This window comes from Gymnoscopelus braueri (genome assembly GCF_963280865.1).
Source record: "Gymnoscopelus braueri genome assembly, chromosome: 4".
Taxonomy (NCBI): Eukaryota; Metazoa; Chordata; class Actinopteri; order Myctophiformes; family Myctophidae; genus Gymnoscopelus; species Gymnoscopelus braueri.
The window spans coordinates 33,153,139-33,179,299 of record NC_137605.1 but is presented as its reverse complement, the minus strand read 5'-3'; the positions used below and the strand labels follow the sequence as shown (position 1 = coordinate 33,179,299).

At 39.5% G+C, this 26,161-nt stretch overlaps 1 protein-coding gene across 1 annotated transcript; it reads right to left on the bottom strand.

Annotated features, from left to right (window-relative positions):
• Nucleotides 1–15,207: 15,207 nt before the first annotated feature.
• Nucleotides 15,208–23,708, bottom strand: LOC308083573 (uncharacterized protein; the record flags this gene model as incomplete). Its single annotated transcript, XM_080425887.1, has 4 exons — nucleotides 23,619–23,708; nucleotides 15,954–16,101; nucleotides 15,657–15,765; nucleotides 15,208–15,333 (listed from the first exon to the last, which is right to left on the bottom strand). The coding sequence occupies exons 1-4, from the start codon at nucleotides 23,692–23,694 to the stop codon at nucleotides 15,208–15,210; spliced, it is 459 nt and encodes a 152-aa protein (XP_080282013.1). The 5' UTR covers nucleotides 23,695–23,708.
• Between the last annotated feature and the right edge of the window lie 2,453 nt (nucleotides 23,709–26,161).

The following is a 26,161-nucleotide window of genomic DNA, read 5'->3' as shown; positions in this document are numbered from 1 at the left end:
CTATAAATTATTAATGCTATAATTGTCTGACATGAATGCACTTGTTTGTTTTTCTTTCTGACTGTGTATCAGACTTAACTAAACCAATCTCAATTCATGTTGTTGTTCACCTACCATGTGTACACACTGAGCTGAGGGGAATTAATCCTTTTTGAAGACTTAGATGAACACATGCTTATTATTGATAACTTTGCTGAGTTTCTGATTTGATGCTTTAAAAGTCATTATCATTTTAGAATAAGAAAATGATGTTGTGCAAGCATCACTTTTAACAAAAACACAAACAAAATCCCCCCCGTTTCTGATCTGTCCATAGCCCACCATTGAGATGCAGAGCGGGTAGATGGAAATTGTGCCATCTTATAGTGAGCATTTGTGAGGACCATTTATCTGAAGATAATGTTGAAAATCTAGAAAGAATGTGATGTCACATTATTGAAAGGAATAGTGGCAAACCTCACAAGATGGCACCACCTGTCCATTGAACTCAATGGATGGGGGCTGCCATGTTGTGAGGTGCTGCAACTTCTCCATAGGGGAAGTGGTTGCCTATTTTTATTATATTAAACAGGACATTGATTGGGTATAGCGCTATATGCAGGTGAAGCTGGATGATTTCTCAATAGTATGGAATTACACTCCTGAATTAATTTCATCCAATAACTTTTATTCTAACATCTTTTGCATGTCTGCTGTGTGCATGCACAACAGCACCGCCTGTAATGATTTTATAAGACAGAAAATTATTATTTAACTAGAAAAAGTACTCCTCGGAGCACAGGTCTCCGCCAGGTCAGGTAGGTTATTGTGGCCTCCTGGTGGCACTATAATAATCTAATGTGAAAAGAGTGGCATTTCTTCTTAGACCTCTCATGGCAATCAGACACTCCATTCATGATTTGAGTCTTTTGTTCCAAAAATGAGTTTTTCTAAATTAGACCTGCTGGTGGCGCTATAACAGGCCAATGTGAAAAGGGTGGCATTTCTTCTTTGGCCTAGTGGGAATGTGTTTGCAACATTTCACGGAAATCGTATGCTGAGTTCATGATTTTAGGCATTTTATTTCAAAAAGCACCTATCCTGCAAACTTTGGAAGCCAATGTTAGCCAATTAGGATGGAATATGAAATATCGGACACATCCGTCTTGATCACATGACTATAGAGATACTATGTACCTATTTGCGTGATCTTTGGACAGAATCTGAAGGAGTAATAGCAAAACATGTGTTTTGCCAAAATTGGCCTCCTGGTGGTGCTACAACAGGCCAATCTGAAAAATTGGGGGCAGAGGTTTGGCTTTGGCATCCAGGGAGTGTGTGTGCACAGTTTCGCAGCGACCGGGCCAACAGTGCCGGAGATTAGCTGCTCACAGACAGACACACGGACAGACGGACGGACGGACAAACACACACACACACACGGACAGACGGACAGGGTGCAATTATTACACAGTATAATACAATAAAATAAAATGAATAGTAACAGTAATGTACAGCATTTCTGAAAATCATCTCCAGCGAAGAAAAATATTCTTCTGTACCACAGACAATCCAGTACGTTATTTCTTATTGAGTCTGAGCCATTGTTTGCACACACCAAAATCCAGGGTATTAGTTTATCTCAGAGAGTATAGAAATGGACCCATATGTTACAAACGGACTTGCAGGTCCTGCACTCAACTAATTAGTTTTAACTGTCTTTTAGGACATGGATCAGTGTGTAATCAAAGCTGCCAACTTTGGCCCGGGGGAGTGGACTGAATGCACTTAATCACTTCAACCCTGGCATCCAAATTTTGGGAAATAAAATGATACAATTTTGAATTTCTTACAAAAATAGCCAATGTACAAGCTCACAGAGCTTGAGGTGGTTGATTGACGATTTTCAAATTAATTTAAAACGTTTTTGTGGTTAAGTGGTTAAAGTGGTAAATGTTTTACCCTCAGATGTTGCATAAGAGATTTATGCATAAGAGACTTTTGCATTTGGAAATCATTAATGTTCATATATGCAGAAATTACTCAGCTGATAACCACCTTCTAGTTCTTGTGGTTTGTGTGTCCTCTTGTGGTGACCTCTCTCCATGTCCCATAGGAGGCAACCATGACACTTACTGTAATTAGATTAACTCTTGTGCTTTGGTACAGCCATACCGGGACAATGAAGGAGAAGAAAGTCACAGTCAGACAGACAACACTCCTTTGATGTCTTCCTCTTGTATGAACGTGAAGAGCACCATATGGCACTGAGAGTGGAGAAAAGGAATGCCCGGGTGGTGCTACGTACAGGTAAGGCCAGAACGAAGGGTTGTTGTAAAGCATGAAATAAAGCATGTTTTTGTCATCATTGAAAACGATAAAGTCAGTTTAATTCCATGTCTTTTTTAAATTGTAGCAGAGAGAGGAGATGGTCATAATCTGTTTATAGATTTAAATCCATAAATTGGCAGTCACCACCACATTAGTGTGCGTGTGCGTGTGCGTGTGCGTGTGCGTGTGCGTGTGTGTGTGTGTGTGTGTGTGTGTGTGTGTGTGTGTGTGTGTGTGTGTGTGTGTGTGGAGAAAGCTGCCAGGTGGTGTGGGAACTCAGCCAGTTGTCTCTTGCTGATCAACAAAGACTCAAATCCATACAGTAGTAATAATACTCTCTTTACCGTACCAGGTAAGAAATAGTAATTTATTTGAATTCGTCTTTATTTTTGTTATTCCTTTTATGTTTCACTGATATTAAAGTGTTTTGTAGATTCATACCATTATATTATGACACTGGGTTTGATTTAAAGCATGTTTGTTTAAGGTTAAGCTATTCTTTCTTCTCCATGTAGAGGTCTGACTGCACAGTGAGCCATACACAGTAAAAAAAAAAAAAAGGTGTTAATTTAACTGTGAGAGTGTAAAAATGTAACCAAATGGAATTGTATATTCTCAGGTTTACAAATGGATAAAATAATACCAAGGATTTTACTGTATACTGTAGCATGGTACACACTGGACATCATTAGTGATTCATTCAGTTCCAGTTAACATGTATTTTTACAGTATATAGAGTTATCGATAACTTTTCATGTATTGTACTAATCTATTACTTGCAAGCTGTGATGTGACTATCCATTTGTATTCTGTGAAATACTGTAGGCCTGCATGGCTAAACCTGAAGTGTTACTGGCATTGGTATTGATTATTCAATAATACTATTCACGGACTAACATGTTAACATGAGATTCTGAGATATAGTAGGACTTTCAGCTTTAAATACAAGTAGGGAGATTTTGAAATAAAAAAGTATGGAGGCCAGTGCATTGTAGAAATCACCTTGACACAAGAGTTTTAAAAATATATATATTTATTGGAGCAATTAGTTTATTACATAAATTGTTGTGTTTAGTCTGGCAGTGCCTTGAGCAAGACAGCAACCGTAAAGGTGGAGCTGGTCCCCGGGAGAGGCTCAGTGCTGCCCACTGCTCCTAATGGTTAGGGTGGGTCAAATGCAGAGGACACATTTATTTGATAAAGTCTGTCTGTAGGCTACTGTCCACACAGCACAGGCTGCTGAAACCCCCAAATGCCACTCAGGCATGCTCTCCTCTAGGTTCAGCAACAAAAACAGAGTAATGATCTGATATTTCATGGTCAGATACAGATACATAGAGATTATTGACAACTACCTGTATCACTCATAGTGGAATTAAACCCATTACAATAATAGTAGTAATAATAATGATAATAATAATTATTATTATTATACATTAAAATGACATTTAATATGGTGTTTAAGCTATTTATGAGGGAATACTGTCTAATTTGCTATTCCCCTATGTTCAAAACAACAGCTGTAGGGGCAGTTGGTGCCTTCAAAAGTGTTACAAAATGTTGTATCTACATCTATGTTTTTCAATATTACTCCACATGGACCATCAGCATTAAGCATAATTTATATTCTGCAGTATGACGGTGTTGCTTGCTGACAACTGATTTCCAAGCTAAAAACGTGCTGTGATGTAAGAGCCTCGGCCCTTGTTGTCCTCCAGTAAACTTGGTTTGGAGAGGGGACCATGGCCACAAAGGTAATGAAATGGTTTAGTTCCCAACAGTCTGACTGAATTTTAGGAAGAATATTACTTAGCCTTATTGCTTTTTGTTCTCTTTAGCCCACTGAACCAGTACAGACTTCCAGTGAGTATGCTGGCATACTAGGGGACAGCGAGGACAGTGACGATGGTATGTATTGTGGTTAGAATGGGCTACACAGCAAATTACTGCTTTCCTATCTGGTATGAATGAACTGTAACTGTTACTCTTTTATTCATTTACATGTCCCTGAATGCAGACCATGTCATTGGAGGTAACTTTAACATCACAACATAACATGCAGCAAGAAGTGACCGGATAAACATTAAGTGAATTCAGAAAAGAAAAAGATACATTTTGTTTTCAAAAGCAAATTGATAAAGTCTCAGATAGTTCATGGTCGTGTAAAATCATTCCTATTTGAAACAGCCTCACTTTGGAGAGGCGGTGGCTCACCTGATAAGAGTGCGTACCAGTACAGTACCGTAATCTGAAGACTCACCTCTTCAGACTCCACTTTAGCCCGAAACATTTGCCCTTGCCTTGACGACCATGCAGTCTTATGCAAAGGTTAAAACGTAATTTAGATAGACAGATGCGAGGTTCATTTGTTGACCTGGCGTCCTATAGTTTGTATAGTTTACATATTATTATTTTTGATTATATATATATATATTAGAGATGGATTAAGAGATTAAGACGTCTGCTAAATGCGTAAATTGTAAATTGTAAAGGTTAAGTCCTCCCCACATCTGGCCCAGTTTTGGATCTGGAGCCCATTACTGCATGTCATCCCCTCTCTTTCACCCGGCTTTCCTGTCTCTCTACTGTCACTGTCGTATAAAGCAGAAAATATAAAAAGAAATAGCCCCATTTTTTTAGATGAAAGACTGGATAAGACAACAGACTTTAGATCTTTAAGTCTTATGGTCACGTGATGCTAGTTAGTGCCGGGTTCATAGTTCAACTAATATGGTTGTCGTGAGGAACAGGTAGTGAGGAACAGACCAAAGTAACCATAATTGGTTACCAGATAGTGACCAGTGACCAGTGACCTGCTAAAAATGTCCAGCATTTCCCCTAAGCCTGTTCTCATTGAGTCTGTGATTCGCTGGCTTTTCCTTTTGCTTGCACAGGCCAAATTTAATTTAATTTTATTGATAATGTGACAAACTTGCAGTTGCCAGAATATGAAAACTTAATGATTTACACTTCTGTCTTCAGGTTTTTCACTTACTTGCAAATGGTACTTGATTAAGATAGTACTCTTCTCACACGTACGTCAGTTTAGTACTCATGTGAGAAATCTCCTCATCATTTTCCAAATCTCCCCAAAACTGCCTTGTGTACAACCAAGCAATTTGGTGTAATGAATTAATAATTATAGAAACTGTTTTCACAGAGTAAAAAGTTGTTTTATTCTTCTCCTACTTCTCTCTGTTAAGACCCCTGTGCAGAGCAGCCAGTGTTCTGGGAGGCTCTACCAATATTGGAGAGAATAGGTCTCACTAGGTAAGTAATGTCTGTCTGTCTGTCTGTCTGTCTGTCTGTCTGTCTGTCTGTCTGTCTGTCTGTCTGTCTGTCTGTCTGTCTGTCTGTCTGTCTGTCTGTCTGTGAGCTATATTATATTTAATCAAATAACCATGTCACTCAGCTAATAAAACAGATTTTCAACTGAAAAATATGACACATCACAACACATTTTCCAGTTGAAAATCAGTGTAAAGAGTGTAAATTAGCCTTATCTGTCTGTCTTTAATCGAATCGTTATCAGTATTTATTTCTTTATGTCCTTCCCTCCTGCCAGTGGTGCAGAGATGACAGAGGAAGAAGTGGAGGTGAGCTAAACTCCCTGAACTATTTCTAAGATTATCAAACAGGCTTGTTTTGTTTTGTGTCCTTACCACTTCTGGGGTGATTTTCACTCCTATGCTTTTGTGTGTTTTTAAGTTGCTTGATTCAACATTTAGATGTTTTATATTAATTTGATTGGACATGCACCCCTACTACATACAGTAATAACATTCAACTTTAAACTCCATGTTAGACTCATTGAAAACACAATGGTGTTTTGAACCACCCTGGTTCATGGGTGACTGATGTTGTCCTTCTAATGAATCTAATGATCTTCATTTATTTTTAGTTATTTCATTATGTTAATATTCTCAATGCATGAAATAGAGATAAGCTTACGATAATGTAAGCTTCATTCATGACCGAAAATTGGGTGATTAGTGATTACAGCAGTTAGAATCTAAACAGAGAAATAATAAATAATAATAATAATAGATATTTAGCAGCAGAATAGAAGTATGAACACAAGTAAAAAAAAATATATATATATATTTATCTTATTCTAATCTCTGAACTGGAATACAATATTTTACTGTTGTAGCAGGTGTTCTAAACCTACTCTCTCTGCTCTGCCTCTGACAGATCGCATTCACCCAGATGGCATTAGCCTTTCGTTGTGACCGGTACACACTGAGTCAGAGACAACAGGTTGGAGAACATGAGCTCACAGTGGCTCAGGACAACATTCAACGAGAGGTGGATAACACCCGAGACACACTGCAGGTGTGTGCGCTAGAGTGACTGTACCATACAATACAATGAATGCACTTCATTAATGAATGTGGGTGGGACAGTTACCTAGTTACATAGTTACATAGACAGGAGAGCATAGTACCCCAATGTAGGGCTTTTTGGTGGCATAGTGATAAAAGACTCATCCACGGCACGCAGAGACCCAGGTTCGGGCTTGGCCAGGCACTACACACACAGACACTCCTCCCTGTCTTCTGTCCTCAGATTCTGAGAGGGAGGTATGCTGCTGACAGTGAGCAGTCAGCCTTGCTGCATCAGATGGAGGGCTGTCTGGGGACAGTGTTGGCCAGTATGGAAGACGTCACCACAACGGCCCAGGCACTGGGAGTAGCACACCAGGTTAAGCCTGATTCATACTTTTCAACTGTAAAAACCCTCACTATAAATAGTGGCCGAGACGCAGGCTCTCCTTTGACATGTCATATTTAACTTGATGACACTAATATATGACACTAATACATATAAGCATCGCAATCCATTGTGATCTTAAAGCTATTTTTGAATTGTTGAAAATGTTTGAAAAATGTTATATAATAATGACATACCAGGTTGAGTGGTATTATTAATTCAAGTATTAAATTAATTTGTAATGTAATTGTATATATATACCTATACAAATATATTTATGCAAGTATATCTATAATATATACAGAATATGTGCTCGCACGCACGCACGCACGAACACACACACACACACACACACACACACACACACACACACACACACACACACACACACACACACACACACACACACACAGTCCTTTTCAATTGCCCCCCCTGGCAGCCTGTGGACTACCAAACAACTGATTGACCATTCGTGTTTGTGATGATCCTCTCCTCTCAGGAGGCTCGTGTCATCTGCTCAGCAGAGCTGATGCAGCTCTATGTGAACCATCTGAAGCACCGTCTTGCCACAGACAGCACTGAGCTACTGGAGGCTAGGAAGCTACTTCACCAACACAGAGGCAGGCTACACAGTGACTCCCACTCAGGCAAGTAGTCAACCCCAACTGTCAGTGGGGTGCAGTGTGAGAGAAAATGGAACATGGTTGAAGTACTGCTGAGTTATTTTGCATGTACTGCTCTTGTTATTTTGTGAAAATAATGGTGAAACTTGTCATACATTTTTATTGAACTTTGTTTAAAAAATAATTGCCATTATTTTAGCTTGAAGGAGGAGTTCACCCAAAAAATTACTTATTTTATATCAATTGTACACCCCACGAAGGCTTGAATTCATGGATTAATTTTTGTTTTTGTTGCATTCCTAAGCCAATAATTTGATGACCGTGTGTATTTCCGGTAGGAGACACAAATAATCTACTTTGTGTCTCCTACCGGATACATTAGCTGGTAGGAGATGGGAATCAAATTATTAGCTTAGGAATGCAACAAATCCATGAATTTAAGGCTTCATGGGGTGTGCAATTGATATAAAATAAGTCATGTTTTGGGTGAACTCCTCCTTTAAATATACTAACAGCTGGTGGTCAATTCATTTCACTTAAAATAGGGGAGTACATGAAAAGAAGTCAGTTTTATACATTTTTATGGAAAAAAAACTAAACCCCAGTGTTGGCCTGTTACGCCACTGTATTAGCTAAAAGATAGTAAACTTTACATCATACATTTCTTTTTACATTACTTTTATGTGTCTTTGTAGAGGACATTGACATGAGACACCAGTTTTTCAGACAAGCATCTCAACAGGTAAATGATTGAGCTCGAACTGTCATACATTTATGTACGTGTGTGTGTTTGTGTGTGTGTGTGTGTGTGTGTGTGTGTGTGTGTGTGTGTGTGTGTGTGTGTGTGTGTGTGTGTGTGTGTGTGTGTGTGTGTGTGTGTGTGTGTGTGTGTGTGTGTGTGTGTGTGTGTGTGTGTGTGTGTGTGTGTGTGTGTGAAATAGACTCAATGTCCAAACTATCACTGTTGGCACACCACTGTAAAGTGTACTGTAAATGCTCTTAATAGGTCCAAATGAAGTTGTTGTGTAAATGTTTTTGTAATTCTTTGTGTAAATTGACTCTATTTTACACAGGCTAATTCCCCTCCTGGGTCTATCTCATATCCATTGTAACTGTAAATATTCTAATTGTCCTTTCTTATCTCAGCATCTAAGAAGAAGAGTCAGTGTCACACTGATCCCAACACAGACACAGGTCAGCTGCTCTTACACAAAGAAAATTGTCACTTTTTTTTAACCTTGTAAAATAAAGGATTTTGATGCACAATGGTCTAAGAAAATATAGTAATTCCAATATGAAAACAAACAATATTTGTACTGTTTAATAATTATTTAGTAAATTATTTTCTATACTGTTTCCAAACACACATTAACAATTCACACAGATGAGTGACTTGGATGCCCGGTTTCAAGATGGGTGTCAAAACAGTTCTGAGTCTGCCAGCCAGGCACCAGAGGATGGCGGTTTTTCACAAGACAGCAGGTAAAACCACCAAATAAATAGATGGCTGAACCAGAGATTGCATATTCCACATAATCCTTGTGTCCTTGGTTCATATTCAGTCTTATATTCCATGTGATACCCACTGTTTCCTATCAATCACCACTATTCTGATACTTAAACTGTAAGCCTGATCAAACTCATTACATCCTAAATTGAATTAAGCAAATTAAATACAACCTATGATATTTATCAGACTACAATTGCAGTTTAACTCGCCTATACAAGTGGACATTGAAAGATTATTTTTAATATTGCAATACTAAATCATTCTGTAAACGATATCATATAGGAAACTCTATTTAATGCACAATACTTACACGATTATAGTCAACGATATGAAACAACACATCTACTTGCTATAGTTGTACATATAGTTTTACTTATGTACTTGTGTACTCATTTTCTGTTGCTGTATTTTTTCTTCCCTCAAATGGAGTTTGAACTCCGACCTCCCGTACAACTTCTACCTTCTCTGATGACTCAATTTCCACTCAGAGGTCAATTGCATTTTATCTGATCTTGTGTGTCTCCTGCTGTCAGCCCCTGTCCCGTCCTAGCAGGCACCAGCCCTCTCCTAACGCAGAGCTCCAGTGAAAGGTGTCAGGGTCAGAACCCGAGCGGTCCAGACCTCAACCTTCTCTTCAGACAGAGCTCCACCCAGAGCTGCCAGAGTCACAATGATGAGGGTGAACCCATCTGCTTTCCCAGGTTACAAACACTCTCGCAACAAGCAAACTGCAGCTCATTATTTAGGTTGATTTAGTTTGGACAGAGTAATTTGACATTGCTGATGCTGAATGAATCTCTCTCTGCACAGTGTAGCTTTCTATATATGTACAAGTGGCAATTTGTCTGCATATATTGTATATATATACACTACCGCCTTATCAAAATGAAGGTTTATTTTCTTTTCACCTCAAAATACATGTCTATAGTAGTTATAAAATGAGTGAGATTTCCCGTTTGATACAAAAAACTTTGGTAAACACAAAAAACTAATCACTGTTACGTTTTTTGTTTGTTTTCCAATTGCTTGTATACAACAGTGTAAAACTCATTGTAACTGAGGTATTTCAGTGGCAGCTCTGATCTTCCACTTTGTCTCCCTCCCACCTTTAAAATAAAGGTCTCTTTCCACCCCATTGCCCATCATTGTTAGTCAGGGTTCATGTTTATCATATCAGTCATGGATTGGAACCCACTACTGGACACAAGGCGCGTTATTAGACTTATACCAGCTCACACGCAGGCAGGTATATATACAGTAAGCATCTCTGAGTGGCACAGTGTGCTTTATGCCAGTGTCTTTGTATGTGTTTGTGTGTCCCAGTCCTCAACTGCGTCACAGACGTCGGTCAGCCATTTTGGAAGGGGACAACAATGCAGAGAAAGCTGAAGACTTGGGGCCAGAGTCAGGGGAGTCCATGGAGACACCCTCTGAACTTAGTACAGCAGACTCCATCATCCCTGAAAAGTGAGTCCTCTCCATGTTCACTTCATTTCAGCTCGATGAGGTTTTATGTCAAAATCTTGATATGGGGATTTCTTTTGATTTAAATGAATGCTTGGTGTTCATGATGCGTAAATATTATTTCTCAAATAATGTTAAATAATAATTTAGTTGTTTAGAGGTTTAGTCAGGGTATAATGTCCCCCCCCCCCTTCATTCTCTTCCCCTGTGGATTGGCTTAAAAATGAAAATATATACCATGATTAAAGTGATGGATAGATGTGAAATTAAAGTTTGGTTAGAGTCTATATGTAAGGTGATACAGTACTGTATGTCTAGCTTACTATTGGTTTGGTGCAGTGCATGAAATAAAACAGTTTTTTACAGGGTCTAAGTGAAAAAAGTACCAAGATTGGTTTGCCTTTCAACAGACTTCTCCCAATTGTTTCTAAATATGTTTCCTCCCGCAGTATGGTGGTATTATCAGAACAACAGAGCACCATGGTGCCCTGGCAGTCATATCTGCTGCCAGTACTAATCTTCCTCCTGTCGTTCCTCTTGCTGCTGGGAATTCTGTTCTGGGGACTGAGGTGTCCTCGCTTATTGACTGGAACCACTGCCATCTGAACACTACATAATTTAATCAACAGTAACATGGTTGATTCCAATGAGGATGAAAGCCACCAACAACCTGGACTTAATAGCTGCTAGATGTACAGTATAACAGGAGAATGAGAACTGCAGAACTGTGGCTACTATATTAGTTGAGCTGTGAAGCAATGCAAAATTATTGTAACAAGGCAGGCAAGTTTCTTTGTCTGTCTGTCTGTCTGTCTGTCTGTCTGTCTGTCTGTCTGTCTGTCTGTCTGTCTGTCTGTCTGTCTGTCTGTCTGTCTGTCTGTCTGTCTGTCTGTCTGTCTGTCTGTCTGTCTGTCTGTCTGTCTGTCTGTCTGTCTGTCTGTCTGTCTGTCTGTCTGTCTGTCTGTGAAATGAGGTGGGCTTTTAAGACACTTTGCATCTGTGTGTAATTTGACTTATTTTCATTTTAATCATGGAAACAAACTAAAATACTCATATTTTTGCAGGCATGACAGAATTAAGGTATATGAATATTTTACCATTGTCAAACACACTTTTAAATATTTTTTTCAAATCTTAAAAACGTATCCAAATCTACATGTGATATCTCAATTTCCATCCACTGGCACTCTTATGCCAGTAAGCCAGTGGCAGTTCTCACTGCTCCAGTGATTTTTATTTTATTTTATTTTATTAATGTAAAGATAGTGTTGTTGTTGCTATTACCATCATTATCATTATCATTATTACTGGTGGTGGTACTAATAATTTAGGCCTGGGATTATGTAATCCTGTGTTGCAGCCGGGTCAATCAAGAAAACAAATGCACTCTTGAAACTAAATAGGCCCAGAACCAACTATTTAGGCTGGGGCCTATTACGCAAAAGGAGAATTAAATAAGCCTGGATTTAAGTCAAATCCAGGTTTGACAAAGTCTGGTCCGTACAGCCTGGTTTATTCCGTTCCATGAACGCCAAGCCAGGCTGAAAAGGAGCGACTTTGTCGAGCTAGAGGGCTACTCAACTTAAGATGGCTCAGGGGCCACTCAGCAAAATACCCAAAGTCCAAGGGCCGCAAGCTAAAAATGTCGGTCCTATTTTGGATTTTTCGATTTTGTAACACACTACACATTGTTATTGTTAGAAGAAAATGTACATTTTGACATCATATTATTTTCCCTGTACCTGTTTATTTTGTCCAGTGGCGTCAGTTACAGCAAAAGCTAAGGTATGGCAAGGTTACGGTTGCCAACTCCAAGAGATTGAAATAAGGGACACCTATCCTGGGCGCGCGGCAAAGCCTGGGATCGAACCTGGGACGCATGGCCTGCCAGGCAGGCTCTCTAACCATTCAGCTATGGCCAAATCATCAGCAAAGATTCTAAAGCAGTTCTACTCTGTAACAGTAAAGGGGTTTCAGGGGAAACCAGCAAAATGAGGAATAATATAATAAAAGACTGTCCTGCTAATAAAGCGTCATGTCTCTCATTTTTGGGCGGTGAAACCGCCCCTATATGTGAGGTTTGGACATTTGCACCCCCCCAACCCTGCGCTGTGATTGGCCACCAGTGTACCCCCCTAACCCTGCACCGTGATTGGCCAGTCTATTCAGGACTGTGATTGGCTAGTGAAACATGACACATGTGCATAGCCCTATAAATAGGACTATGCACTTTAAAAAAAAAGTTAGGGGTGTACAATGGTTGGTCCACAATATTACTTTTCTTTAAGTGAACTTCCATCACTGTGATGACCACTGTGACCACACCGCCCACTTCACACTGGGTGTGATTTTTGGGCGGTGAAACCGCCCCTATAAGTGAGATTTGGAAAAATGTACAAATATCTTGGGCAGTGAAACCGCCCCTGAAAGTGAGGTTTGGAAATTTGTACAATTATCCTGCGCTGTGATTGGCCAATCACAATCTATTCAGGACTGTGATTGGCCAGTGTCACATGACACATGTGCATAGCCCTATATAAGAAACCATAACTTGAAAAAAAACATAAATTTGTTTTTTTCAAGTTATGGTTTCGTCCATCATAAAGAGTGTTTCAATAAATGTATTTATCTTTTGTACATGATTGGTTGACTCCATTCAGTATTGTGATTAGCTAGCAAGACACCGCCCACTTCACACAGGGTGTGATTTTTTGCAATGTATTTGATATTACCTTTATATTATTTAATAAATTATGCATTTCATCCTCTATATATTGTCCAGCAACCTTTATGATAAAAGATAGTTGACCCGTGGGAGTCAGATTGCTCAGATGCCAAGGTTCTTGTGCTGGGATTCGATCCCATGATCTTGTGGTCTGAGGTCAAGAGCTCTTCTGACTGAGCTATGGATAGAGCAGCCACAACTCCCACCCTCGCCAGGGTAAAAAACGTTATATTTGAAATCCGAACGTTTATGTAGATGAGTGAACGGGTCAAAAATGGAGAAAGTGCAAACACCAGGTTGAAGTTCATCCATGACGGTCATGACAGATCCGAACTGCACTAGCGATTTGTTTACATTCGACCGCATGGCTCATTTGCATAAGACGTTACCATATTGATTTTACCCCACTGTTGAGGGTTAGGGTTATGTTTTATATATTTTGTTTAAGACTTACGGTAGGCTGCCTTGCCCCACTGGAATACAGTGACTGATATGAATTAATAATATACTGGACCATATGTAAAATGAAGAATACCTTGTGATGTCAGTGACATTTTATTACAAATGAAAATAAAAATAAGAAACAGTGCAGCAACAATACGTTTTCGTATAGCAGCAATTTTGCATGTACAATATAAATATTAATATATTGTCTGTCGGGCGGAAACCTCATTAGGCCTATGGCCGAAACTGTTACTTTTCAGCATAATCATTTTAAAAATAGCAGAAACAGCAGATCGACAAAAAAAAACAAGACTCGCGCAACATAATTTGGCAAGACACACCATCTCCGGTTTACTGCCCGTATCTGCATAGTCTCGCGTCTCGCGTAGTTATCTGCGTGAAGTGGGCGGACGCCAACCTGCTTCCGGTCTCCTAAAAAAAATCCATGGTAACTAAGGTAGGATTGCGTACATTTTCTTTCGTGAAATCGAGTCATGGATAAACTTATCCAGGGTGCTCTGGCTAAGCTAATCGGGCAAGATAATTCAGTTTTCATGAAACCGATTCATCGCTAATCCTGGCTAAATTAAGCCAGGATAGGTGTAAAATCCAGGCTTAACCCCTAATTCTGCTTTTGTGAAATAGGCCCCTGGTTTGTTAGTTTGTTTTCCTGGTCAGTTTTACAACTACAGCCGATCAGAAAATGGCAGGCAAGTAAGCAACATCCCTGGCTATTTTTTCTTCTCATTATTATTCATTCTTTTCATTACAGGCAAAACTAATATAAAATGTTTTTAAAAATAGCCTATGTACAAGCTCTGAATGCATATAGAGATTGTGGAGTGGCTATTTTTACCACATGGAGAAGGTAAAACACTGGTTTAAAGCTCCCAAAACCTATTTTATTAATGACGCAACGTTTTTGACCTTGTGTGCGTATGTTTTACCTTCTCCTTGATTCTTGCCTTGATGTCAAGCACCTAAATACAGGTACAAGATGTGCACACAATCTCCTATGTGAACCATTTTCACCACATGACACTGTTGTACGATGAAATAGGGCATAAGTGGTTAACTGCCAGTAAACCATAAACTAGTGACTGAGATCCCGCACCGATAACAATTTTATCATCTTACAAACTTAGATTGCATTTTCTTCTTTTTTTAAGATATTTTTATTGATAGGTATACAGAAGACTGACCGGAAATGGGGAGAGAGATGGTGGGGGGGGGGGTGACACGCAACAAAGGTCTCAAACCCGCGACATGCTGTCAGGCTGCAATAAAAAGTATGGTAATGTTTAAATGACTTTGGAGAATGATCCAGTGTGCAGACTTTATTGTTTTGGGATTCTGACCTCTGCCCGGCACCTGGTATTTTAGTGAGATGACTTGCGTGATTTAGTGTTTGTTAATATTTATTGACGCATCATTCGGCCAGCTCCCAGATGACAATTATCAATGATTAAACTGTAGTCAGTGCCACCAGCATTGACAAAATCTGAAACGGTCTTGCTCCCCATGAAATCTTTGGTTTCAACAATCTACAAGAAGAAAAGGACATTTTCAGTTTGAGTGACAATGAATTTACAAATAAAATCATACAAATAATACATGTATTTATTTTATCATTATTCAATATAACTAAAATCCTGCAGTATCTAGAAAGGCAATTTTGTCAAAGATATATGCTTTAAAACTTTGAAACCTTTAAGTTTGGTGTCACGTTTTTATGGTGTACTAGTTTGAAAACTAAATTCTGCATGACCTCAACTGTTCAATGAAATTTCAACATGAATCGTTCTTTGGTTTGAACTCAGTATTGTATTGTTGTAATAAAAAATACATCTAATTTCTTGTCTCTTACCGTCCAGTCAGAGCTCATATGGCGAGCATCCACCACCACTGTCTGAGAGCTCAATCCAAATCCCCACCCCTTGTGGACAAGCCACCTGGAGCCATCAGCCAGCGTCACTCTATGAAGTACACATACAGCATATGCTAATCAATGGCCATGTGCAAGTTCAGAGCAATTGCTTAAGCCACTGAGGAGAGCCAAGCAAGTGTGACTGACAGTGTGACTGACATTCCATTCAAGCAAGTGTGACTGACAGTGTGACTGACAAGGGGCCATGTGACAGTCTACAGTTTGACAGGGACTGACCTGACTCCAGAGTGGCTTAAAGGTCCAACCCGAAAGGACGCCCCGCCCAATGGTCTCTTCATTCTTTCTGCCTTGTACACAGCAGAGTTATACAGCCTCCTCAGGTCTGACGCATTGGATAGGTCATAATTGTAGGAACGAGCACCTCCTGAAAAGTTAGGTCAAATAAAAACAAGTTACAACAAATAGCCCTATACACTGTGCAATAGACTTTGATCTGTTATGATCTGACTGCAGTAGATAAGCTGTGTGTGTGTGTGTGTGTGTGTGTGTGTGTGTGTGTGTGTGTGTGTGTGTGTGTGTGTGTGTGTGTGTGTGTGTGTGTGTGTGTCGTGTGTCGTGTGTGTCGTGTGTTTGTTTGTTTTCATCATAAAATAGATTAAAAAGCAACAACTTACCACCACCAGTAGATGAAGATGAACAGATTGTTTTCATTTTTGTGTATTTTTATATAAAAAGTCCTTAAAAGTAGAATTGTAATTACTTCCTGTAAACACAAACGTACTGAGTGATGACGCTGTAGCCTACACTCTGATCAGAGCTGTGTGTGTGAGTCCAGAGATCCCATATAGCTCGGAGGGGATGGGACCGTCGGCTCACACTGTGATTGATTAAACACACCCCTGTGAGCTAAGCAGAAAGCAATAAAGCCATTTCATGATGTCTTTAAAATAAGCATTTTATTGGAGAACATGGCTGGTGATCCTCTGTTGCAGAGAAAGCTGAAGACTTGGGGCCAGAGTCAGGGGAGTCCATGGAGACACCCTCTGAACTTAGTACTGCAGACTCCATCATCCCTGAACAGTGAGTCCATGTTCACTTCACTTTCAGCTCAGTGAGGTTTTATGTCAAAATCGTGACCACGACTCCCCCCCCCCCCCCCCCCCCCCCCGCCCCTTCACTTGTTGTAGGAACTTAGGCTGATGATTTTCTTGGCTAGCTGTTTGAAATAGTGTTGGTGTCATTGGAAATGAGGTGGGCTTTTAAGACACTTTACATCTGTGTTTAATTTGACTTATTTTCATTTTAATCATGGAAACAGATGATAAGCCTAAACATTAACATATATCCAGGCAGGAATAACATGAGACAAATAATGAAAGTAAATTGTGGTATTGTATATTTTCACTGCTATTTTCAATGCAATGTAGTGTCATTATAATACTGACTAAATACTCATATTTTTGCAGGCATGACAGAATTATAGGTATAAATATTTTGGTGATTTTACCATTGTCAAATACACTTTTAATTGTATTATTTTCAAATCTAAAAAACATATCCAAATCTGCAGGTAACATCTCCCATTTCCATAGTGCCAGTAAGCCAGTGGCAGTTCCCACTACTCCAATGATTTATATTTAATAAAGAAATGTAAAGATAGTGTTGTTGCTGCTTACCATCATTATTATTATCATTATTACTGGTGATGGTACTAATAATTTAGGCTTGGGAGTCTTTAATCCTGTGTTGAGGGTCACACAAGAAAATAAATGTACTCTTGAAACAAAATAAGCCCAGAACCAACTATTTAGGCTGGTTTGGTTGTTTTCCTGGTCAGGTTTATAACTACAGCAGATCAGAAAATGGCAGGGAAGTACGTAAGCAACGTCTCTGGCTATTTTCGGTTTGTCATTATAGTCTAAAATAATTTCAAATGTTTAAAAAAAATAGTCTATAAGCTCTGAACGCATTTAGAGCTTGTAGTGTCATGCTACATTCATCACATGACACTGTCGGACGATGATATAGGGCATAACATCAGTGGTTACACTGTAACTGTCAGTGACTGAGGTCCCACACCAACATCAGGGTTACATTTTATTTTGCCAATTTAATATCATCATACAAACTTACTTTGCATTTTTTAAGACAAAAAAGATTATGGTAATGTTTATTGACGCATCATTCGGCCAGCTCCCAGATGACAATTATCAAAGATTAAACTGTAGTCAGTGCCACCAGCATTGACCAAATCTGAAACAGTCTTGCTCCCCATGAAATCTTTGGTTTCAACAATCTACAAGAAGAAAAGGATTTTCAGTCTCAGTGACAATTGATTTGAAAAATAACTTCCAAATAAAATCATACAAATAATACATGTATTTATTTAATCATTATTCAATATCACTAAAATACTACAGTATCTAGAAAGGCAATATCATTGTGTCAACCATATGCTTTAAAACTTTAAAACAACTATTTTATGAGAGTTTGGTGTCATTTGTTTATGGTGTACTATTTTGAAAACTACATTCTGCATGACTACAACTGTTCAATGTAAATTCAACATGAATCCTTCTTTGGTTTGAACTATTCTATTGTTGTGAAAAAATGCATCTAATTTCTTGTCCCTTACCGTCCAGTCAGAGCTCATATGGCGAGCATCCACCACCACTGTCTGAGAGCTCAATCCAAATCCATCCCCCTTGTGGACAAGCCACCTGGAGCCATCAGCCAATGTCACTCTATGAAGTACACATACAGTACATAGTACAGTATACACAACAATGTGAATGTCTATGTTATTTTCTTTTTATCTCATGGTGAAATTAATAATAGTAATAGTAATATGGGTCAATGACGTGACGCTCATTTTGTTGAGTCCAGATGGTTTAGTTACATCTAAAAGGGACACCATTTTAAACTAAACATAGCCTACTAGTTACTTGAATACTTTATTCTTTTTGGGGAACAACATTTCAGATTTTATGTTGGCAGCCTTTCTCGATGTCCAGGCTGTCGTTAAACAAACAAAGAAAAAATCAAATTGAGCCCCAGTCTACAGTTTGACAGGGACTGACCTAACTCCAGAGTGGCTTAAAGGTCCAACCCGAAAGGACGCCCCATCCAGGGGTCTCTTCATTCTTTCTGCCTTGTACGCAGCAGAGTTATACAGCCTCCTGAGGTCTGACGCATTGGATAGGTCATAAAAGTAGGAACGAGCACCTCCTGAAAAGTTAGGTCAAAAGCAACAAAGAACATACATTCAGATAAGATAAATACAAGTTACAACAAATAGTGCAGAAACACTGTGCAATACACTTTGATGTGTCATGATCATGATGTGTGTGTGTGTGTGTGTGTGTGTGTGTGTGTGTGTGTGTGTGTGTGTGTGTGTGTGTGTGTGTGTGTGTGTGTGTGTGTGTGTGTGTGTGTGTGTGTGTGTGTGTGTGTGTGTGTGTGTGTGTGTGTGTGTGTGTGTGTGGGGGTGTGTGTGTGTGTGTGTATGTGTGTGTGTGTGTGTGTGGGTGGGTGTGTGTGTGTGTGTGTGTGTGTGTGTGTGTGTGTGTGTGTGTGTGTGTGTGTGTGTGTGTGTGTGTGTGTGTGTGTGTGTGTGTGTGTGTGTGTGTGTGTGTGTGTGTGTTTGTGTGGGGGTGGGTGGGTGGGTGGGTGTGTGTGTGTGTGTGTGTGTGTGTGGGGGGGGGGTTGGTGGGTGGGTGGGGTGTGTGTGTGTGTGTGTGTGTGGGGGTGGGTGGGTGTGTGTGTGTGTGTGTGTGTGTGTGTGTGTGTGTGTGTGTGTGTGTGTGTGTGTGTGTGTGTGTGTGTGTGTGTGTGTGTGTGTCTCAATGTACTTGAGTAAAAGTACAAAAGTACGTAAAGTTCCAAAAGTGAAAGTACTAAAATGTTTGAAAATAGCAGATCTACAGGTATCATACTTGTAGGTATAAAATAGGGCTAAAGTGGTAAATGTATGTTTTATAATGTAATGTATATCTGCAAAGTAACAAGTAAATCAAATAATTGTAGTGGAGTAAAAGTACAATATTTGCCTCTGAGATGTAGTTGAGTAGAAGTAAAAGTACAGTGTTTCACTTAGATCATTTGTATCAACAACAAAAATAGTTAGCCTAGCCTACTTATGCTTAGGCTATGAAAGTTAAGTGCAACCCTAATCCTAAGTGAAACCACCTTTCAGGGTGAAAATCTTTGAAAACGCGCAGCCTCGCTTCTCCATCTAAACGTGCAATACAGGGGAATCCGCAAAAGTGTGATGTTATGTTTCACGTAGGCTGACTAGGCTCTCTTGCATGAGTGAAATAAGCAGTCAGTTCTATAGAGACACACGGGGACTACAAATTTCACGCCCACTTTTGAGACAGCGCCGCTACTCGAGGTCCGTTAGAACGATGAACTGCAGCTACCAATGCATTCCCTATGAGAGGATATGAAAGTTAGCCTACTTTTAAAATTATCCTGCATTAACTGAAGACGATATTGATTTAAATAAAAATATGTTTCCAAATGTATGGAGTGTCTTTGTCAACATATCTTCTTGTTTTCTTAATAGTTGATGTGTTTCACATTTAATTTGCCACTTTAACGAGTTACCCATAATGCTAACACAGCAGAGGGTAGACAGCAGACAGGCATTTCAGTGACATCACTGTCTTTACAAGCGCCGAGCGCCGACCGACAGCGTACCCACTGTAGAGGCAGGAGAGGCGGTCACCTGCCCAACTAAGATCTCGCCTCCCCTTAAAAAAAAATAACCCGAAAATGTGTCATTGCGTGCTTAATGTCCTCAAAGTCACGTATCCAACAAGCTTTGAACTGAGCAGATTGGACCTTCTGTTCCAGAGATAATGACCAAAACCTATTGAAAACGGCCACTTTCGCCAGTTTTCTGGGTATTGAAAACCTCAAGGGATGCGTCCGTGATGCGACCACTTAAAGTCTGGATCTCCGATGCTAGCGGTTTTGACATACTGATGGAGTATATTATAGTATATTGTGGGTAGTATATCGAGATGAAAGATATGGGACATTAAAAAGGACAAATTAAACAAATGGGACAGATTATTAGAACACAAAAAAAAACGCTACAGCCTCAGTAGTTAACCAGTGAAATGACGGTATTTTACAATGCCTCTCATAGAGATTGCATTGAGAGCTGCAGTTCATCGTTCTAACGGACCCCGAGTGTCAAAAGTGGGCGTGGATTTGTAGGCCTTCCGCTTCCGGCCGTGTGTCTCTATGAAAACAAGCCCAAAAGAAGCGACTAGGCTACATGAGCAGTAGCACAGACTAGTACATTGGCTATTTGAAAATAGCAGATCTACATGCTCGCAAAGTGTTGCATTCGCGACGCTTTGTGAGCTTGTAGATCGGCTATTTTCAAAAAGAACTTGAAAAGAAAAAGTTAAATAATATTTGGAATATATATATATATATATATATATATATATATATATATATATATATATTTATATTCTGTCATTCATTATACGTATATTATAATGAATTGATTACTGCAACAAATTAATGATACAGCACTATTATTACAACTTGTGCAACTATTATTTCAACTTAACCACAACAACAATATCATTATGTGCATGCAAATGCACTGAAGGGCAGAGCAGATCACTCACTCCAGACCGTTCTTTGCGATCCGGGGCGACCGTGTTTAGGGGCGAGGCAGAACGGCGCTGATCGCTCACCCCAGACCATTGTGATCAGGGGCGACCGTGTTTAGGGGCGAGAGATAGTGAAACGGCCGTAGAGTTGTCGCTTGTACAGATTGTCGGAGCCTCAACACGTATGCTCGTCTGTTAAGAGGTGTAAAGTAACTAAGTACATTTACTCCAGTACAATGATTGTGAGCTTGTAGATCGTTTGATTTCAGAGTATTTCAGTATGCGCGTGTGTGAGTACTCTGTGTCACGGTGATTGAAACCGACGGCATAGCCGTTTCAGTCATTCAGTCCAACTTGACTGTAGCCTGTAGTAGCCTTTTCATATGTTTCCTTTGTCCTCATCTTGCGCTAATGCACGCAACTGTTGCGCCAGGTTGTATTTTTGTTGTTTCGCATAAAAGCGTGCATCTGTTGTCCGTCAACAACACAGCCAGGCTCTCTCCCTAGCCCTGGGGCCTGTTCCTCAAAAGGTGAATTAGAGCTAAAGCCTGGCTTTACCACCTATCCTGGCTTAATTTAGCCAGGATTAGAGCTGAATCGGTTCCACAAAAGCTGAATTATCTTGAAGATTAGTTTAGCCAGTTCACCCTGGCTAAGTTTAGCCTTATCCGATTCCACAAAAGAGAATTGAAGCAAGCCTAGCTTAGTTACCATGGCAATTTAGCTGTGAAGTTAGCCTGGTCAGGAGCAGGCTAACAGCCAAGTTTACTTAATCCAGTGTCTTTGTTCTTCAAGTTTTTCCACAGTTAATTCAACACATGTGTTTGTATATGGACTCAGTTGAATGACCCTGCATTCAAATAAAATGAAATCAATACAATAAGATATAATCAATGTAATTATATTACTGAAATAGTGTGTGACCATGAATCATAATTGTTTCACAATGACTCATGTGATATGTCATTGTCACTCTGTTAAAACTATAGTTCATATTGTTGTTAGATGTTTGATAATATATTACCAATTCTTTTTTTATATTATAAAAAATGTCTAACACATACATATATATATATATATATATATATATATATATATATATATATATATATATATATATATATAGAAATGTATATATAATATATATAAAATTATTAGTTACGGGTTTAAAGGAGCCTCTTTGTAAGTCAATAAGGAGCATATTTTAAATTCCCCCGTCCCCCGCTCATCCCGTTGCGGTCAACCCCCCCCCCCCCCCCGTCCCCGTCCGTCCCGTCCGTCCCGTGCGTCCCGTTGCGGCCCCCGTCGCAGTACACCGCCCGTCAAGTTCAAGGAATCTGCGCTCGAGTTCATGGTCTTTTATAGAAATACGTCGCCGGTGAATCGCCGCCCATTCAGCCTGGCTTCATTATCCTGGCTGGACACAGCCTGGCTTGACATAGCCTAGCTCGACAAAGTCGCTCCTTTTCAGCCTGGCTTGGCGTTCGAGGAACGGAATAAACGAGGCTTTTCGGACCCGACTTTGTCAAGCCTGGATTTGGCTTAAGACCAGGCTTATTTAATTCACCTTTCGAGGAACAGGCCCCTGGTTCAGAGCGTTAGTGAGTTAACTCACTAACGCTCTGAACCAGGGCTAGCTCTCTCCCCAACTCCCTTTCGCGTCTCTACTGGGTTGGGTGCCTCGGAGGCGAAGGAAAACGCCGTTCGCGTGCTCAAACATGTTCATGGACCCCCAGATTAATATGTATTTGTCCACAGCCCCCCCCCCCATCTATTTTGTGCCAGGGAACCCCTTTCCCTGCGGGAACGGGCGATGTGAAGTCGGCGAAAATGTTCTGTCTGTCTGCCTACAACACTGCCTGTAAAGTAACTAAGTACATTTACTCAAGTACTGTATAAGCGCGCATCCGTTGTCCGTCAACAACACTGTCGGCGAAATAGGAGAACGCTGTTCGCGTAAAGTAAGTAAGTACATTGACTCAAGTACTTTTCTTAAATTTTGTCCTATATATTACTCTGTGTCACGGTGATTGGAACCGACAGCAGGCGTGTGTAGTACTAGGCATAGAGGCGAGAGGCGTGTCTAGTCCCATAGCTTGGGAGGACGAGGCCGCCCGTTCAGAGTATGGGAAAATGGGAAAATATCCCCATTGGCTTAAAGGACAGCCAATGACGCAAATCTGTCTAACGCAAATCTGTCGAATGCAAATCTGTAATCTGTCGAATGCAAATCTACGATGACTAGTAGGTCTGTCTCTTCTTAGACCAGCATGCTTTCAGCAAGCTGGTAAAAACAACAACTTACCACCACCAGTAGATGACTCCACAGCAACTACCAGCAAAGACAGGAAAGCTAAGATAAGCATGTTATTGGAGAACATGGCTAATCCTTTGTTTTGCTTATAGCTTTTTTTAACTCCTTAAATGTTAGGTTTCAGTTTTTATAGCCCATCTTTGCAATGCCCCTCCCCATTTTCACTGTGTATCAGTGTGCTTTTTTTTTTTCTTTTTTTTTTTACTTTACTGTGTACATTTCATCAGGGCAGTGGGGGACAGAACACTTTGAAGGGACTGGGAGGGAAGCACTACAGTATGTGGAATGGAATTCGCCCCTGGAAAGTACAGGCATGCATCAGATGGAAAATCCTTTGATCCTTAGTTTGATATTACACAATCTGGGAACCCAACAGCAAAAAAAGGGATTTTTGATAGATTAGATATTACATAACACTGTTTGGTTGTATAATTTTTTTATTTTCAGAATGTCTTTCTTTCTTTGCAAGAGTGTGGAAGTGACATCTCACATTGTGTTCATTCCACAGTATAAACTGTGTAAACGTTTAAAATGTGTAATTTTTTAAAATTTATAAATCAGTGCTATTGAACACCCTTTACGTCCGTGTGTGTTTTACAAATATTGAACCAATGAAAAATATTAAAAAGCGCTTCTGACTAAACCTTTTTTTCCTGTGTGACTGTCATTCTAATCAAAACAACTATCTCCACATTGGTCAAAACCCTTCTAACTCCACTTGAGCTGGATGTGGGTAAAGTGATAATAATATAAGGACACATTCGAGTATCTGACAGAAAGAAAGAAATGTCACATAAAGGAACATTTCAGGATAGTTTTTGTTAGCTGAATACATAAAATAACTCAGTAAACATAAATCTAAATCCCCTTGCTACATATCTTTACACAGTTAAATTGGCCACAATTCAAATGTTATATTTGGGCTTGGATGATGCAAGCCCTGCATGGATGTCCCACTATTGCCAAAGCCTGGTTTTCCCCCTGCATGGAGCAAACAAATCAACACAAAGTGAGGACATTTACTAGCTTGCCTGTTGTACTTAATAGTAATGTAAAAAGCAAAATCCATTGTTTTTGTTTATAGAAGCTGTACTATTCCTTTATGTTATACCAATATTGTTTTTGAAGTTGCATAAAATTGTGATTCTATCAGAGGCTGTTGCACATGAACCCTAACATCCACATTCTAGGTTGAACATTATGCGAAAATAGCAGAGCTACAAGCTCACAAAGTATCGCAACATGACACATTGTGAGCATATACTGTAGATCGTCTATTTTGGTGTCAGAGATGGGCAGTATTTGAATATATATGTAATTGAAACGTATACTACAAATACTTTTTTGTATTTTGTAATTTGTATTTGGCTGGGACGAGAAAAAAATTATATACTTGTATCAAGATACTTTCAGATCTTGCATTTTCTGTATTTTAAATACATATCTCTGCTGTCGGGCAGAAACCAACTATGTCCAAAATATTAACTTGGAAAAAAAAACATGTTTTTAAAACAACACAATACTGCCTCATCAAAATTGGTATGATGACTTAATACATTGTCAGATACTCGAATGTGTCCTTATATTATTATCACTTTACCCACATCCAGCTCAAGTGGAGTTAGAAGGGTTTTGACCAATGTGGAGATAGTTGTTTTGATTAGAATGACAGTCACACAGGAAAAAAAGGTTTAGTCAGAAGCGCTTTTTAATATTTTTCATTGGTTCAATATTTGTAAAACACACACGGACGTAAAGGGTGTTCAATAGCACTGATTTATACATTTTAAAAAATTACACATTTTAAACGTTTACACAGTTTATACTGTGGAATGAAAAAATGAACACAATGTGAGATGTCACTTCTACTCCCACTCTGATTGGCTTACCCACACTCAGAACAAATTTAACCACAAATGAGAGGCAGAGTACGGTGGGTCTTAAGACAGACTTCACGTCACTTTGCCTCAGCTAGTGAATGAAATGTCCTTATGCATTAAAGATTACTTTTGTGATAACTGCATTACTGCATAACCCATAAATGGTCAGACAAGTCTAATATTTGATTATTTGTGATGTGTCAGTATCTGTCAGGCCATCCCTGTCACAGTCCTGTCAGAGGGATGTCAGGCCATGTCACAACATGTTACCATGTTACCATGGTAACATGACAGGACCTGTGACATGGCCATGACAGTGTCAGCCTTTTTTCCCCCTCTCCCTGTGAAGTAGGCTAATAATTACATAATAATTTCAGTTTAATATAAAATCGGTTATCTGGAAATCGATGAGATGTTTTCTAAATTATATTAGCAACACAATAAACAATGAAAATAAAGCTTACATTTGAATTGGGTGTGGGGGGCGGTAAGGGACCTGGATATTGGATAGGGGGCACTGGCCCAAAAAAGGTTGAGAAACACTGATGTAGAGGGACAATAGGAGGGGGACTCTGGTCAACTAAGTATATAGGGTCTGAGGTAAATCAGCAAGATTATGGCAGTTATGGAAGATACAGTTGAGTCCCAAGGGAA